This window comes from Accipiter gentilis, chromosome 33, assembly GCF_929443795.1.
Source record: "Accipiter gentilis chromosome 33, bAccGen1.1, whole genome shotgun sequence".
In the NCBI taxonomy this organism is placed as follows: domain Eukaryota; kingdom Metazoa; phylum Chordata; class Aves; order Accipitriformes; family Accipitridae; genus Astur; species Astur gentilis.
Window position 1 is genome coordinate 16588098 of NC_064912.1, and position 17048 is coordinate 16605145.

At 49.9% G+C, this 17048-nt stretch overlaps 1 protein-coding gene across 4 annotated transcripts in view; it reads right to left on the minus strand.

Moving 5' to 3' along the window:
- Positions 1-974: 974 nt before the first annotated feature.
- Positions 975-17048, minus strand: part of RNF216 (ring finger protein 216) — an 82670-nt gene continuing 66596 nt past the window's right edge. For all 4 annotated transcript variants that reach the window (XM_049791051.1, XM_049791053.1, XM_049791052.1 and 1 more), the window contains exons 14-17: positions 16587-16684; positions 13902-14124; positions 5352-5421; positions 975-4697 (exon numbers count right to left, since the gene is read on the minus strand). In XM_049791051.1, coding sequence (XP_049647008.1) covers positions 4378-4697; positions 5352-5421; positions 13902-14124; positions 16587-16684 — 711 coding nt within the window. In that variant the 3' untranslated portion in view covers positions 975-4377. The remainder of the gene's footprint in view (positions 4698-5351; positions 5422-13901; positions 14125-16586; positions 16685-17048) is intronic.

Sequence of the window (17048 nt, forward strand, 5' to 3'; positions counted from 1 at the left end):
AGGTGGGAAGCCCAGCCCAGCCCAAAACACGACACCCAGCCGGAGGAGCCGGGATGTGCCCCCAGCCCTCCTGGGACAGCCAAAACCAGCCCTAAAACTCCACCAACCCGCTCAGGTTTGATGCTGGAGCCAACCTCAGTTTCGGCGACGAGGACGGGGCGCAGCACGTGCTTACGGAGGGGCCGGGGGCCAACTCCGTCACCCGTGCCGGGAGCAGCCAGCCCCTTCGCTGCCCGTCTCCTCCCGCAGGTCACCGACGGGCTCCCGTTTGGTTTTTAAAATCTGAAGTCGGTGTAGGAAAGACCTTCAACTTCAGACACGGGTTTAAGCACCGCGGCAAGGGCCGAAGGGAGGAAGGATGTTCGTGCCTTAATACAAACGGGACAAAATTAAGGCTGCGCAGGGAACGCCCAGCAGCTCCCACTGCCACGCGCTCGCCCTCGTCCCGCCGGTGACGTTCCGTGGGTGCACGAGCAAACGCGGCCGTGACACCTGGACTGGGGAGGAGGCAGGCGGGGGGGGGGTTTGCCAGCACAGGGAAGGGGCTCCGGAGCCACTGGACCACGGCAGGGAGGACCCTCCACCTTCCCCTCTCCCCCAGTCGCCAACACACATTTCCTTTTGCTTTTAAGGCCGGATTCTGCGTTTTGCAGGAGCAATGGTAGAGGGGAAAAGCAACACCCCCCCCATCCTTTCCCCCCACGCATCCTGGTTTCCATTTAAAGGAGTGACTGGAAACCATTTTCTATCCCGTCCAGTTCTTCCTCGGGAGCATGTGGAACGTATTAAACCTTTTCCAGGAGGGTCAAATGGGTTTTGCCTCGTAACTGGCAGAGTTTTCAACCGCGCAGGCTGAGATCTGGCAAAACAGCCCCTTCTCCTCGTCCCTGCTGCTGCCTGTCATTAGCCCCAGCACCGAGCCGGCACAGTCAGGATGGAAGGACAAGGTTTCGGCTGTAACGACAGCACAGAGGTAAAAGCCAGAGTGCACAAATTTATTTACAAAAAAATTCAAATTACAATATAATACAGGAACTTTTTACACACAGAATATTAGAACAGTTTACTACCGGAAGGTAAAGAAAAATAATTTTTTTGGTTTGTTTTTTTTTTTTTTTTTTAATAAACCACCTATTTATTTTCAGCTATTGTTATACAAAGTTGCAGAACATGCACATCTTTACAGGGTTTCTTTCTTTTAATATAATGTTTTGCTAAGTGCAAATACTAAGTTTCTCTCTCCACCTTTAAGGCAAGTAAAGTGGGACACTGCAATTAACCACAAGAAGTACCTGTTACGGAATCAGCCTGGGCACAGCAACCTCCAAGTCGCCTTTTAAAGGACAAATGGTTTCAAGGATGGTGGGGTGGCTGGGAAAACAGGTGCAGGAGTTAGAGACCAGATCACGGATCGCTCTGGTGGTTGTGCAGAAATTTTGTTGGGTTTTTTTTCCTTCCTTTTTTTTTTTAAATAGATCAACACAGATCCAAGTGCTACCAGCAACCACAACTCGAGGTCTCTCGGGTTGGAGGGGAGAAGCAGCGACGTGCTTTGGCTGCAGAATAATTTTTGGTGAAACGGGTGTTTCCTCAGGAAGAGCAGCAGCGCCGGGAGCCCAGCGTCGCCCCAGGACCGGGTGGAGGGCTAAGCCCATCGCTCGGGGCTGCTGGGCACACTGCATCTCCCCATCACAGACCGAGCACCGATTTCTCTTCTCTTAGACACAAAATAAGCTCACGGTTTTGCAGGGGACATGGGGACAGCGGTCCTCTCTCCCCCTACCTCTACCGGGCTCCTCCAGGACCGCGACCGCTGCACCACGGCAGCAGAAGCCCCTCACGTCCCAAGCAGGACGGACCACGGACACCAACCTCCCCACGCCACCACTGCCCGACCTTTCTCCGTCCCTCTCGCTCCATCTCTCGCTTCCCTCCACCAAGGCTTAGTTCTCGACGCTCGCGCATCTCTAGACACCAAAAAATGGGATTAGACCATCGTTTTTTTTCCCCTCGTGCTCCCAGCTACGTAGTGCTGTGCGACACGTCACGTTTCCTTCGTAGTTTGGGCCACCGGTTCAGCAGCTGAGCCCCGACTGCCCGACCCCCCCTTTGCACAGGCAGGTGCTGGGGGACAACCACGACCGCCCTGCCAGAGAAAGGCACGCGCTTTAGAAAGCCTCAAGGGCTCATCCAAGCCAGCCCTGGAGCCCAGAAAAATCTCACCTATTAAAAAAAAAAAAAAAACCACACCAGGATTCCCTTCCCATAAGGAGAAGCCACCCATGCTGCTTCTGACCTGGGTCCATTTTCTCGCCACCCGCTGATGCTGTGAACCCAGCCCTCCCCAAATCCAACGGGACACCCTGCTCCTGGCTACCGCAGGAATCACTTGGTGCAAGGTAGGACTTACACGTGGCTAAAACCCAGCTGAGCAGCAAGGGATAAGCTCCTGCAGCCCCCAGACTACTTCCAGAAAGAAATAAAAATTAAAAAAGCAAATGATAGCAGCAAAGGAATACCACTTGGTTATTAATGCTAGAGAGACCATGGCACTGAGGAACTGGAACAGAGCACTCCGCACGTTCAACCCGGAGGGGAGAAAGTGCTGACTCGGCTCCAAAAAGCGTGGAAGTCCCCTCTGGGAGACCCTCCTGGGGACACCCGGCCCCAGATGCCGTCCTGGGCCACGCTGGAGGCTGCCTCCCTCCAGGAGCATCCCACCGACAGCCCCGCGCCCATCACCCACTGCACGCCCGAGGAGACGCTGTGCCGGGAGCGGTGAGCGAGGATTTTGGCAGAGGCCATCAGGCAGAGGCAGGGAGTTTTACCTGACAAACAAACAAAACCGAAAGACACCTAGATGCTTAAATTCCGGGAGGATTAACAGGAGGGGAAATGCACCCAGCGGGTTCCCAGCAGGACAGAGCAGGATGTGGCCCAGACCAAACCACTCAGGGAATGACAGCACAGCTAAAAGCTAGCCCAGTGGTTCTGGGAGGAGGGTTTTTTGTTGGTTTTTTTTTTTCATTCCACCCATTTTCTTTTCTAGAGGGGGCCTGTACCAGACAGTACGGCCAAGGGCTGTGGGGAAAGGGCTTTGTGCCAACGCTCCTCCCGCAGCCCAGCGACTACACCCTCCGCTTCTTACAAGGAAGTTTTGCTTTTCCTAAACCCTCGCTTCCTCAGCCCAGCAATACTCAACGTTTGCCTTTTAACACGCTTTTCCAAAGCCAATTAAACTGAAACACACATCTTCAGAAGTTATTAAGCGCCGCAGAAGCCGCCAGCTTCCTGCAGCACAAGGCTACGGCTGCCCATTCGGTTGCAGGGGGTTCAGCTAAGGGGGCTCCCGGCTCACCGCCGCCTGCACGCACGACTACAGGGGTAGTTCCTAATTTTTCTGCCACAGCACACATCACACACCACTGTCTACGCATCTAACCGGGTATTTGCCCAAGTAGTTTCTGCAACGAAAGGCGCAGCTTAGGCTCCGGGTGCTTCTACCAGCTGTTTGGGGACTGCTGTCCAAAGCAGGGGGAGATTTGGGGTGCCAGATGAGAACGGCAAAGCAAAGGCCACATTTTGGAAGCTGAGAGGCACCCACCTCTGGGGGAAAAAACCCTGAGCCCTTCAAAGGGGGCAAGTTCAGTTCAGCCAAAGATCAGGGTGTCCGAGGCTTCTGCTACTTGCTAAAGCCCTGAGACAGAACGGGGCTCCGGGCTTCCTAGCAAGATCTCGGCAACGAGGTGGCCGCTACATCCCCTCACTCCACTTGGAGAGCGAGAAATGCTAAAAACACTAGATTGATTTGGTTTTGAACAATTTATTTCTGCTGGGAGGTGCTAGCAGGTTACAGGGATGCTGGGGAACATGGGAACCCCAGCCTCATGCCTCTCCGCAGGCAGAAGGCTAGGGCGGCCGACTCCGGTCATCTTGCTCCTGAAGGTCTTACTCAGAGGCCAAGTCTCTCTTCCCTTGCCCCAAGACTCATTTGACTCTGCGGCAGCTGCTCTGGCCGGCAGGAAGGTAGGACTTTTGGAAAGTCCCCAAGGAACGGCTGCATCCCTGCACTCCACAAAGCCTCACTTTCCCTCCCACTAGCTGCCTGAACAGGCTTTGTCAAATCAAAATACCTGGATGCCCAACATAGGGAAAGACCCCTTGGAAATGCAGCACCAAGCCCTGTTGGGTTGAAATGTTTGATCGCAAAGGTTCAGAGAAGCTCTAGAGAGGGGTGCAGCGCAGGTACGCGCGAGTCACAGCAGGTCCCCTCGCAGCTGGCTAAACCGAGAGGGGCTGGAGCAGGACGGGGGGGGTGACGTTACTGGGGTGGCTTTGCCCTGCCGTGACTCTCTGCCAAGTGCTGTAGGAACCAGGTCAGAACCGGTGTCGAGGCTGAGGGCCAAAGTGCATAGGCAAGTTGTGCTCCAGCTGAACGTTGATCTGGGGAAAATCATAGTTCACCCTCATGTTAGGTAACGGGGGGACGTAGGGGGCAGGGATAGGGCCGATGTTGAGGGGGATGTTATTGTACATGGGACGGACAGGAGGGAGCGGGAAGGGAGGGTGCACAAAGGGGTAAGGGGGCATCCGAGGTTGATGGAGGTTCTGGGGAACAGGTCTGGGGATGACTTCAATTCTCTGGATTTTCTCCATGGGCTTTTCCGCAGGAGGGCCGATCCGCTTGAAGCTGTTCTCTGCAGAGGGAGGAGAGAAAAGAACCAGTCATCTCACCAAACAAAAACTCACCAAGCTTGGTCCGTGGTCTTACATTTGCAATCGGCATCCTCCACCCTGAGCGTGTTCCTTACAGCATCACTGCTTGCCCCTTCCGTGCTCCAGACACCATGGAGCAGAGCACTAGCTTTCCAGGTTGGCTCCTTTCATCAATACCACAGCACAAAGAGGGGGAAACGCCTCCTTTCGCAGGGATGTGGGGCAGCTCCTTGCATGCCCCTGTGCCCTCCACCACAAAGAACAGAGGTTATCCTGCCCTTCAGCTACTTTGCCAAGTGGAGAGGAAACAGGTCTGTGCATCCATGACACCCGGCGCCAACCGAGAGCTGGACACAAACCTCGTGCCTCCCCACAGTCCCAGCTGAAGCCTGCAGGCAACAGCACTTTAAAGCTAGACTGGTTCCCAGGAGGAACGGGGGATGGCTTGCACTCCTCTCCGGAGCAAGATTTCGGTGATGCTTGGTGCAGCAAAGCGATGCACGGAGAAGCCTGCAAGCAGTCAAGCCGTGGGAAGAACGCAGTGTAAATCCAGAGTCTTGTCAATAGCTGGGGACATTGTGGTCTCCTGTCGTCCTCAGTCTGATCTTAAAGCACAGGTCCAGCCTGTGACTTACCTCCGTTCTTCTTCCTTTGCTCCTCTTCAGCCTCTTTCTGAATCTCCTGGATTATCTTCTCATCATCTTCCTAGAAATCACAGGAGTATCAAGAGTCAGTGGGCTAATTCCTGCTGTAGCAACCTTCTGTTCTCTCAGTGCTGCTTTTCTTTTCAGCACGTGTTTGCATGGGAATAAAAAGGTAAATTTGGCTGAATTGTCCTCATTTGGGGTTGACCCAGGTTTAACCAAAAGCAAGGCTGCCATGGGGGACTGCAGCACAAGCAACTTGCACAGAGCCAAGCCTACTCTACGGAGTACGACGAAGAGGCTTAGATCGGCTTTCCAGGGAGATCAGTGCTAAAATTCATTGACTTGATGGAAACCAGAGAACTGCAACCCAGCGACGCCCATTTGAAGAGTTGCTGGAGAGCTGTTAATCTTTTAAATGGCAATAGTCTATTAAATATTTACATTATGCTAGCACTTCTAGAGTTTTTGGCCCAACAGCTGGAATTAACACAACTTAAATACTGGCTCTAGTAGCTAAATGGTGCTGTGACAAGGCCATTTAGATCTTATCTGTAACTCTGAGGAGGGCATAAATCGCAACATGTTTCTTTAATGTCTATCTAGAGGTTATAACAAGAATATTCAGACTCGCTGCTCAACAAGAACACAAGGACAAGCCAGAAATTGAAAGCATCCTCCTGCCTCTCATCACCTTCAGTTTTCTCAACCCAAAGGAGCAGAAGTGAGACCAAACAGCAGAGTGAAGCCTCAGGTGGCTGACTGCAGGTATCCAGAGAGACGGCATTTACACCACCTTCTACTAGACCAAGGGAGCGTGAAGAAAAAGTCCTGGAAGAGGACTATGCAACTCCTGAGCCAGAAGAGGCTGGCCTGGAGGGATGGTGGCCACGGGTACCAACAGCCCATAGGGTCCAGGCAGCTCTCAGGCTTTATACAAGGCCATGAGAGCGTTGGCATAAAACCAGAGAATCACCCCAATTCATGCTTCAGCATCAGCTGTCCACTCCCAAGCAAGGCTGTGAAAAATGAGCTTCTTCACTGCACCACAGCATGCAACAGCTATGGGGGTAATAAAGATCACACCAAACAACTCGAGAGACAACTCCCTTATAGTGCCAGGCAGCAGATGCTTCTGCTGGCCATATGTGCAGCGATGGCAACAGAGGTCCTCCCGGTCTCTGCAGGGTTGCATCTGCTGCTGCTTCGTGTCCGTTGGGATGAAAAACTACCTGGCACTTGCAGAAAACAAATGAGAATAGCTAAGCCTCCTCGACAGTGTTTGTAATCTTGGTGTAAAGTTATTAGGGAAGAAGGCCAAGAACAGGAGCTGTTGGATGACACACAACACCTGCATCGGGCATCAGCCACTCTAGGTCTACCTGCATAGGAAGAAGCATTTGGTTCGCTTCAGCAGTTCATCTGCAAGCACTAGCGGTGGAACAGGAGGGAAACCCCAAGCCCCACGTACCCCACGATGTGCAAGACTCAGCTTCGTTTTATTCATCCTAATTTCAGTACTGCCAAACCCCATAAATTTCTTCCTGAACACTCTTAATGTGGAAAATATCCTCTATTTTGAAGAGTGCTCTGGGACCAAATTTGAAATATGCTCCATGTGTGCAGCTACGTTGAAATTATTTTAAGTCTAGCCAGCTTCCCAGTTCCAATCTCACGGTCCTGCACATGTCTAGCAGCAACGCCTGGAGGCTTGCTAAGATGTCGCCTCCTCCAGTTATTAAGATAACTGAAGTTATCTTAATCAGCAGAAAGCCATCAAACTCAATACTTCCCTCCCTTTTATTATTCTGTGAGTCAATGGTTAAAATTAAGACTTTCGAGGACATGCTTTTTTTTTTTTTTTTTTTTTCCAAACAGGCTGATTCCATGGACGGTTAATTACAGCCTATCTATCTCCATAAAAACTGCTGAAGAATGGCTCTTCTGAGCCTATACAGAACTTCTAATTACCCCCCAAGTATCAGATTGCAACGTTCCCTGCCTGGAAAACAACCTGGGCATGATCTGCAACAGGCAACCGAACATCCTCCGCTCCTTTGCTGCCCCAGTAGCACTCTCAAAGGGTGGCCTCTAAGCTTCAAGATGTCAGTATTTTTCTTCTCAGACTATTTTTTGCAATCCTGTTGAAAACGGAGGTAGCCAACTCTCCCATCTTACTGCCACTTGCTGGAAAAGATGCACCTGAAAGGTTTTTAGTTATATGACAAGTAAGAAGTGTATTTTAAGCTCAACTGAACAAGATCACCCCTATCTCCTTCCCTCACACAAAGGCACAAACTTCACCTTAAAGCCTAGAAACATGCAGAAGTCCCTTCTAACTTAAAAAAAACCCCTTTTACTTTAGCCTAAGTCTGGGACTAACCCTCTGAAACAGTGCTTTCCAGGGACACCACCGTCCTGCCACCAGCAGCCGTGATGCTGCAGCTCCTGCGAACCCCGCGGTTGATACCGGTCAGTCCTGCAGAAGGCTGGGGAATCGGGACACATCAACAATGCAACTTGACAAGATCCTCCTGCAGCAAGGGCTACTCCACCCTCCCAGTTTAAACTGCAGCTGACCTCCACGCTAATGAGGGATCGACAAAGCCATCTGCCCCTGGGGCTGGCGAGCCAGCTGCACGCACACCCAAGGTGATGCTGGCTTCAATTACTGCAGCTCCCAGAGCACCAGGGAAACACGTAACAGCAAACCCCATCTGCCAGATCTCCGAAATGACGTCAGCCTCGCAGGGACAACATAAAACACATCACCTCAAAGGCAGTAGCCAGAAATCCCTACTCAACTCCATCCCCTCTTGGTCTTCAAGAGGGGGCACACCTTGCGACACACCCTGGATGCAAAAAAACTGCCAAGAACAGACCTGGATGGGGATGATGAATTCCTGACACTGCAAATCACAGCAGAGGCGTAACAAACTACATCTCCAAGAACAGAAGTTTTCAGCTTTGTTGCTTCTCTGCTGATAAAAGTGTATTCTCACGTTGGAAGGTCAAGCAGTATTTATACTTAACTCCAAATACCAAGCCTTGGCTTAGAATTCTTTTGCATTAGTATTTCTGAAAAACTAGTATCCCCTAATAAAGGAAGAACAAAAATACACTGTACTTCCTACTTAAGAAGCTGACATTAAATTTGGCAAGTGATGAATACACAGCACAGTTCAATACCTGCAGTATTCAGGAAAGATCCACATCCCAGCTGGAACAAAAAAATTGATGACATGTGCATAGTAAGACAATTTTAGGATATTCGTGAAGGAAAGCTGATGCCACAAGTTCTGGCTATTACATATTGTACTGGCACAGGTCAGAATTAAAAAACAAGTCTCAGTCCTGCAAACGTTCACCATGTACAACAGTAATTTTTGCAAAACACCGCAAATTCTTTGAGAAGCAAAGGCTGGTTTTTTGATTCCACAGTTAATTGGAGAGAGGTGACAGATTCACCTGGGGTAAAGCATCCACACCAAAAATTAAGTTTTCATTAGCGCACTTATGGCTGGCTGTTGTGGTAAGAAACCATTAAATGTCACATGGGGTGGAGGTTGCAGTACAATTTCAAAAGCTTCTTGTGTCCATTTTCCTGAGTGGGTTCAAGTCCCTTAATAAAGGATTAGATTATAATTTTAATAGCCTGTTCACAGGCTGTGTGGATTGAAAGGATTTATCTTGTCAAGTTAACAGTCATCTTCCTGTCAGCTGCCTTGCCTACAGCAAAAAAAAAAAAAAAAAAAAAGAAGAAGAAGAAAAAAGAAAAAGAAGCAACCCCCCAACCCCTGGGGGGGTCTCAGCACTGGCTAGCCCGCATGATTTTTGAGCAAGGGTGTAACTTGGCTCTCCTCCCGAGAGAGAAAATGCAGTGCAATGCTATAGCACGGCCCTTCCCCAGGCTCCGTTGCATCACGGGAGAAGGGAGGTGGCCAAGAGAAAAATGCAAAGGCTCTATGAGATGTATTCACCCTTCTTATCTGCAAACACTGCAGAAAGCAAACGCTGTTATTAATAGCAGCTGTAGTTTTAAGCAGCAAAACGGGACCAAGCTTCGCCCCAAACCCAACAGCAGGATGCTCTTTGCAGGAACCATCCCCAGTCCCGTAGCCAAAAAAAAGTGTCCGTCCCCGGCCAGTGTGAGAGCCTGCCCTTGCGATCCCCCACCTGCGAAAGGATCTCGGCACAGAGGCGGCTTTTCCTTTCAGCCCCCTCCCATTGAATCCCGGGAATGCGGCGAGCACGGAGCCCATCGCGGCAGAAAGGATGGCTCGGGTCTGCGGATGGATTAACTAAAGAGCTGGGTTGGGTTGCTAAGCGAGGCACCTTTTTGGGGCAAGAAGGCCCATTTCAACAACGCCGGTCCTGAGAAGCTGCGTCCAGCATCCACGCAGGGCCCTGCACACGCACAGAAAGAGCCGCCGGAGCAACAGCCAGCCCATCGGGAACATGAAAACAGAGCAGCAAAGGAGATAAAAGCTCCACCAGTCACACAGAGACAACCTCTCCCCAAATAAATCCTCCTCTGCCCAGAACAAAAGTGCCAACCCTGGAGCTTTTGAAAGCCGTTTTTATCTACTGTGCTTCTTGTTATCTTTAATTATTAAGTGTCACGGGAAAGCGGCTGCCCGCCTCCTGAAAGAGGGAAAACAAGAGACCTGGTAACTATTTCTGGGCTGTGCAATCCCTCCCCTGTCTTTAGAAAGTGCCTTCACCGCCATCGCCTCCCCCTTTCTGGCTTTTTACTGCTTTCTTTTTCCACGTACGTGTGGCCGCAGCCGTTACTAATAAACTTGAAATGATTTTTCACGACGGAGGCTTCCAAAGGACTAAGGGGTTTTGTTTCAAATCATTCCCAGATCAGCTGCGGAGAGCCTGAGCAAGAACAGGCATCGGCTGTCTCCAGCGTGTTCCTCCATGCAGCAGGAAGCAGGGGATAAAAGCAGGCTGTGTTGTAACTGGAACGGGGCATCCGCAGCGCTGCAGGAAAAGGGGGGCCAGGATGGGGACGAAGCACACGCTGGCGTTTAAGAAATGCAGAGTTATTTTAGCAACAGGCATACCATATTGATGGCTTTCTGGATTAACCGCGTGCTTACGATTAAGGCATTTTATAGCATGTCTAAAAAAAATATAATAAAACCACCACACCCTCAGTTTAGGGGTGCTTCCCCCCCTCCAAATCTTGAAGGCAGTGCTGTGTAGTTCATGCATTTCCTTAATGCACTTGAAGTTTTACACGGTCTTGGCTTAACATCTTCTTTTTATAAGGCTAGAAGGAGGGATAACTGCAAACACCTTATAATGATTAGTCTTCTGCTTTGAACTTTAATGATGGGCCTTTGGGAGTGTTTTAAGAGTTTACCGAAAACATCTTAAACTTTAAAGCCAAAAAAGCCTCTATGCAGTATTACTGATAGTCCAAAGATGAGTATTAAATTATAATACATATGAGATATAAAAATAATACATATGAGAGCAGAACCTGGTTTACCAAAACAGTCAGAATGCATTAGTCACATTGCATCACGGGATTTGTCCAAACCGGCTAAAATGCACACAGCAGACTCAGGTTTGCTACAGATATTTAGAAAACAGGGAAAACACAGCCCCCGAGTCCCAGAGCCTGCTGTTTGCAGAGCCAATTCTCACTGCTCCGTCCCGAGCTTTGTCTCTGGCAATATTGCATCAGCCCCTCCTGCAGCCAGCAACGTCTCAGCGAGCCGAGCCAAAAGCTAAGCACGGGCTGCAGAATAGGCACACGAGGGCTTTTGGCCAAGCGGCTTACTGAGAAGAGCTCCTGGCACGTGTTCATATCCTACAGGGGTGCAGGGCACCGATTAGCTCTAGAAGAAATGCAGCGATTAAGCGATTACCGCCTGCTACCCTGGAAGCTGCTGACCACAGCCCGATTGCAGCTTGTCTCTGAGCCAGCAAATATTGCATCAATGCTTTTAAATTAGACTCCAGTCTGATTACAGCACAGGGACAAGATTTTAGCCAACCTTTTATTATGGGAAATTTTGAAGTGTCTGCTTTACTCTCTCAAGATCATTTGAGACAAAGACTAACAGATGCTGCAGTTCCTAGAGGACTGTCTTTAATTTGTTTTTAACCCAAGCTAATGACTAGGTTTACTTATACGTTTGCAAGAATCATTTCAGACTCAGAAAACGTTAAACATTTGGAAAAGAACAAAGGTTCCCTCCTTTAAACAAACCTGAATTTTGCTGTAAATAATGGGGAGTTAGACCCAAACCAGATCCTTCACAAAGGATTATCCAGATCTGACAGAAAGCTGAAGTCTACATCCGTGAAATGCAAATGGACAAGACCATGGTACTGTGCCTATGCCACCGGTTTGCTGCGAAGATGGTTTTAAGTTAAGGCTGTGCATGAATATATCGGAAATCCGAACAAAAACATCCTGTCACCCTCTGGAAGCCAGGCTTTGGTGCCACACGTGCGCCCTCCCCATTTTGCAGCAGAGCCTAATCCAGGGAGAGGAGCAGCAGCTCCTAAGCGATGGGCTGCAAATTCCACGGGTGACGAGACAACCCGGTCTCGTCTTCTCTGTCCTTGCACGCACAGCACGGCTGCAAACATGTGCGAGCCCGTAACAGATACTCTCTTCCTATACGCACAGTATCAGCTGTCTATTTACTTCAACAGAATAGAAGACACTGAGCCAAAAGAGGAAACGGAGGAGTTGAGAAAGGCACAAGAAGATGCCAAAGCAGCTGCCAGCAGAGCAGGGATGGGGTAATCCCTTGGATGGACAGCATCCCTGACAAAGGACAAGACACTACTGATGCAATAGCCTTTTGCTCTTTCATATCCCCATGTCAAGATTCAAATTCATTCCCCCTCTTCACACCTACCACGTTAACTCCTGTTTACGTGTCCCACACGAGAGCGTAGATCACCCAGGTGGGACTGCGTTAATGTCACTAAGCCCCTTACGAAGGGGGACAGTGCACACGGGCATCCGTCATCTCGGCCTTAGAAGCCAACAGTTGAGTTTCATGTTATTCTTTGCACTGCAGCAAGGACAGTCATCCAGCTTTACCTCCCCAGCACACCAGGGCTCCATCACCCCAAAAAGAAAAGAAAAAAACCAACCCCTAACCCAGAGCAGGCAGTGCCAGCTCTCTGCTGACGGTGGGAAATTTTTCTTTGCCACAACATTGGTTAATTAGAGAGCTGGAAAGGGCCTGATGACAGTGCCTTCTTTGTGCTTCTTATTTATTTATTTATTTTAAAGTACAGTACGAGCTTTTTGAGAGGCCTCATGTTTTCTCTGGCTCTGAACAAATGCCATCACCCAGCACAATCAGCAGCCTGATGGGAACAAAGGATGTCAGCGCTGCTGAACCCTGAATCGCATCCTGGTAGATGGGGAAGAGCGGGACAGGAATCCGAGAAGCACATACCCAGGTGTTGGAAACGCTACAGGGGTGCCTAGAAAGAGTTGTCTGTGTTCAGTTTAAACACCTTGCATTGATAGGATAACACAGGGAAGAAAGGCAGGCAAGCAGAGGACTAGGAAGTTTACACTGGTTGGGACACTGCTGGGAGATCCCCCAGCGCCCGCAGGTAGGAGGGAAAGATTTAGAGGGGCTTTTCCTTGGCTCTGTGCAAGCACAGAATTGTGCCCATCCCCTGCAGGAAGGGGGCCGGTAGCAGTCTGGCAAGCTGCAGCAGCCCAAGACAAAGAAGCGTTGGGACAAACGAAGCTCAGACATGCCCTGGGAAGGCAGATCCACATTGATGTTTGCTCTACTGCTTTGCTGAAATTGGGAAATTCAACCCCTGCTCCTTCCTACGCTCCTTCCAGATTTCTGGTATTGAAGACTTCTATTTACAGAGATGCTGCACTAAGTTTTCCCATGCTTGCCACAGCTACAAGCTGTATTAAGTTACTACAGCTTGCCTTACAGCTCAGTCCATGCTTCAGTTCTCTCTCTGCAGCTGTTGACAACAGCCGTGAGAACAGACCCAACTATAACTCGGGTCCGTTGGCTCGCAGGCAGTTTTCTCGGTGGGTCCATCTCTGCGAAGGGACTCGTAGAGCCAGCAATCAGCTGATCTGGGCACCAAAAAGACGCAACTCCCCTTGCCTCCAGATGCAAAGCCGTACCAAACAGCATCTCAGCTGCAAAACTAGGAACGAGTCCCAGTAATCCCAACGCCGGCTACCATGCCTGGTGCCAGCACACGCTCCCCACCAGCTCCTTCCATAAGCCCCGCTCCCCAGAACAACGCTCAGAGCACTTCCAGCCAAAGCCCTCGTCTAACAGGAGCTGTTTTTCCCTAAAGCAACACCAGTTCCTTCCAAGTTGCGGTCAGATGTGACTCTGTGCTGATGTGGGCTTCCAGTGTGTTTTTTAGCTGCCTTGGGAAAGGAAAAAAGTTGTGCTGCCTAAAAACGGCTGTATTCCTCTGGTGGAAGGCATGTATTTCAACGCGCTGGCATCGAACGGTAATTGAAATCAGGGTGCGAATCATTCACAAAAGTCCTAAGTTACTTACTGTGGGATCTGTCCAGAGAGAGCACTTTGCACAGTCCTGGCAGGGAGCCCCGGGCGACCGGGGGTGTTGGCAGAAGTGGTCGTACCCGTTAATGGCAGCCCGGCAGAGGTAGCACATCTGAGCACCGCAACGGCAGGACATGCGGTTGCAACCCTCCGATTTAATTAGGCCAGTCCCACACTTGTGGCATTTTCTAATTCGGGCGGCTGTCATTTTCTCTTCTCTGCAACACAAGGGGAGGGACAAGAATTAGAGAAGGGGTGTTTGCAGTCACCAGCCTGCGGTAAAATTACTGTTACGCTATCCCAGCGATGCTTGAACCCCCCTTTCCCCCTCCTCTTCCCTCCTACGCCATCCCCACGGTCCACCGCTGTTCCAAGGAGGTCTGGGCTCAGCTCCACTTGGAGCCAAACCATGACAACTCAAGAACAAATTAAGTGAAAGAAAGTCAATCACTGGCTGCATGCTGCAGACCCGATCCTGGTTTCCATGTGAGCCAAAACGCCACAGCGGCAGGCTCTGGCTTGGGAAGAATTTAAGCCGTAAGTCAAAGGGCCAAAGGGCACGTGGATGCTTGACTTGGCTGCGGAGAAATACAGCCTGGGAGATAAAGTTCAGGAAAAGCAAACCCTTGGCTGTCATCTGCTAGCAAGTTTTATGTTTGCCTGTTGCTCTGGCTACAAAGTTGCCACGACCATATTTTTTACTTTTTTTCCAAACCCTGGCTGCTACACTCCAGATTTATTTGGTTTTCGTTAAATTTAAATCAGTAACTGAAAAATAATCACATCTTTCCCCACAGAGACTGGGTTTTCCTCCCTTCTCTTAAGATTCCCTACGTACATTTTCCAGAGGTTATTGCTTTAGGTTCAAGAGATGGGATTTACTCTAATGGAGCACTAATGGGAATCCAGGACAAAGCACAGTCCCTGTCCCCAAGAGACGTCCTGGCAGCGACACGCGCTCCAGTGCAAAGGCTCAGCTAGCGGCAATACTATTTTGGCACAGAAATGAAGGAAAGCCTCGGTCATTTAATTAAAAGACTTAAGACTATAAGTTGTCGTCCTAAGGGCCAATTTTCTGACCGCTGGAGATCACATTACAATTTAATTCACAACCTAGAAGTGAAATCTGATGACAGAAGAGTAAAGAGACTGTGTTTTCATTGAGGGAAGCACAGTTCTCTGGCTGTGCTGACCTGACAGTGGGGAATAATCTTCCTTAGCCAGGCATCTCCACCCAACTACTTAAGTGGACCTGCAAAGTCAACATATGTTTGGGAGATGACAGGATGGCATTTTTCAGGAGGATCACAGCAGCAAACCAGGCTAAAGCACAGCCCCACAAACCACTCCGTCAGCACAACCGGAGGAGCAGGGAATGGCGAGGTGGGAACTTCGGCTGCCTTGCAGCTACCCAAAGCTCCCACGCAGTTATACCTGGCATGACCTGCACCCAGACATTTGGAGATACACTAAGAATAGAGATGAAAAAAAAACCCAACTTGAGCCTGACTTTCCTTTGAGCTGCAGCTGCTCTTCCCTCCGCTACTCGACAGGATGCTGCTGATGCAGATTTTTTTTGGAAACTTTGAGCAAGGCAGGAAGTTTGGCCTGAACTCCAGCTGTGCTTCCCTTTCCTTATGCAGTGCTTCAAAAGGAAGCTTTTATTGTATCAGGCAGTTAGACTCATTTATCCACAGCAACTGTTCTGCTAAAGGTTTTGAAACTGGTATTTTTTTTTCCTTATTAGGGACGTGACAACTCATTCCTCCCCCCTCTCACCACTCTTTCCTATCCTACAGGGAAAGGAGCGGCAGAGAAAAAAGTCGTATCAAACCTGTAAAGATTTTGTTCTGAATTAGGGACTGCAGGATGAGCAAGCAACAGTCATTCAGCTTCCCAGTGGTGGAGCTTTCCAACCTCTGCTCATGCCAGACAGACTCTAAATCAGAGAGGGAAGGATTGGGCAATGTGGGCAAGTCCCATTTGACTGCACCGGACATGCAGCTCCACGGATGAGCCCTCCTTTATTTCCTGAAGGCAGAGGATTTTGTCATTTACTTAAAAAGATTTTAGGGAAACACTCAGGATTTACACCTGAGTACTTCAAAATGCGACTCCGTTCTGTAACAATTCCTAAACCAGTTAGAGACATTCTTCTGTAAGAAAACACGTCCCCTCCCACGAAGCCAGAAAGCAGTAGCTGAGCAAACTGCCATGGTCTCCGGTCTAGACTTTCAAAGGGTAATGACGACTTACTGTGACTCAATACACTTCTTTGCCTCTGTGCCACACCTCCCTTCTCCCCCCCCAAGCAACACCGATGGGGGTTTCTCACCTCTGAGAAGGGCCAGGTGCCAGCCTGCGAGACACCGGGCTAGCCAGAGGAACAGGCTGGTCTGGTGACAACTCTCCCACGTTCTCCAATTACCAGCTGGATGTGCTGCCAAGTGTCTTTCACAGAAAGAAATCCCACCCTGGGAGCCTTCTGACCCCTCCGCTTTGACAGCTCTAGGACCTCCCTGATGGAAGGCAGCGACATCCAGCAGAACTTTAGGGCCTCTGCTAGTCACAGGGACAGAGGGGTTTCTCATCCCCTCCACATCAGAGAGCATCGCCCAGTGTATTGCTATTACGAGTTCATCCACCTCCCCATTTTTGCCTGGTTGTGGAGTTTACTTACATGGACGTCCTGTATCTGATGTCATCCTTCTCAGCCAGCTGCTCGCAGGTGAGGTTCATGTGCTCCTTCCACAGCCCCTGGCATTTCCGACACGTTTCCTGAGGAGGATAACAACAATTAAAGGAAGAGAAGACCCAGCGCACCACTAACAGCATTAGGAATTGGAAGAATTCCCCTCTCTTTGCCCACCACGCTGCAGGTTCTCAGTTGAGGATGGGGCTGGCAGTATGGTATAGAGGTCTGCAGGTCTGTCCTCCACCAGAGACCAGAGTAAGTCCATCAAATAACGGGAGCCACGGGTTTTTCCGAGGCACGACAACCCAGGTACAAAATGAGTCCATAAATCTTAGTTCACCTAAAACTCATGGAACAGCTGCCAGGTCCACCAGTTACTTCCCAGAGGAGACTGCAGAGATGAAAACGCGGTGCTAAAGGACATCAAGTTCATCTGTTTCCTGACCA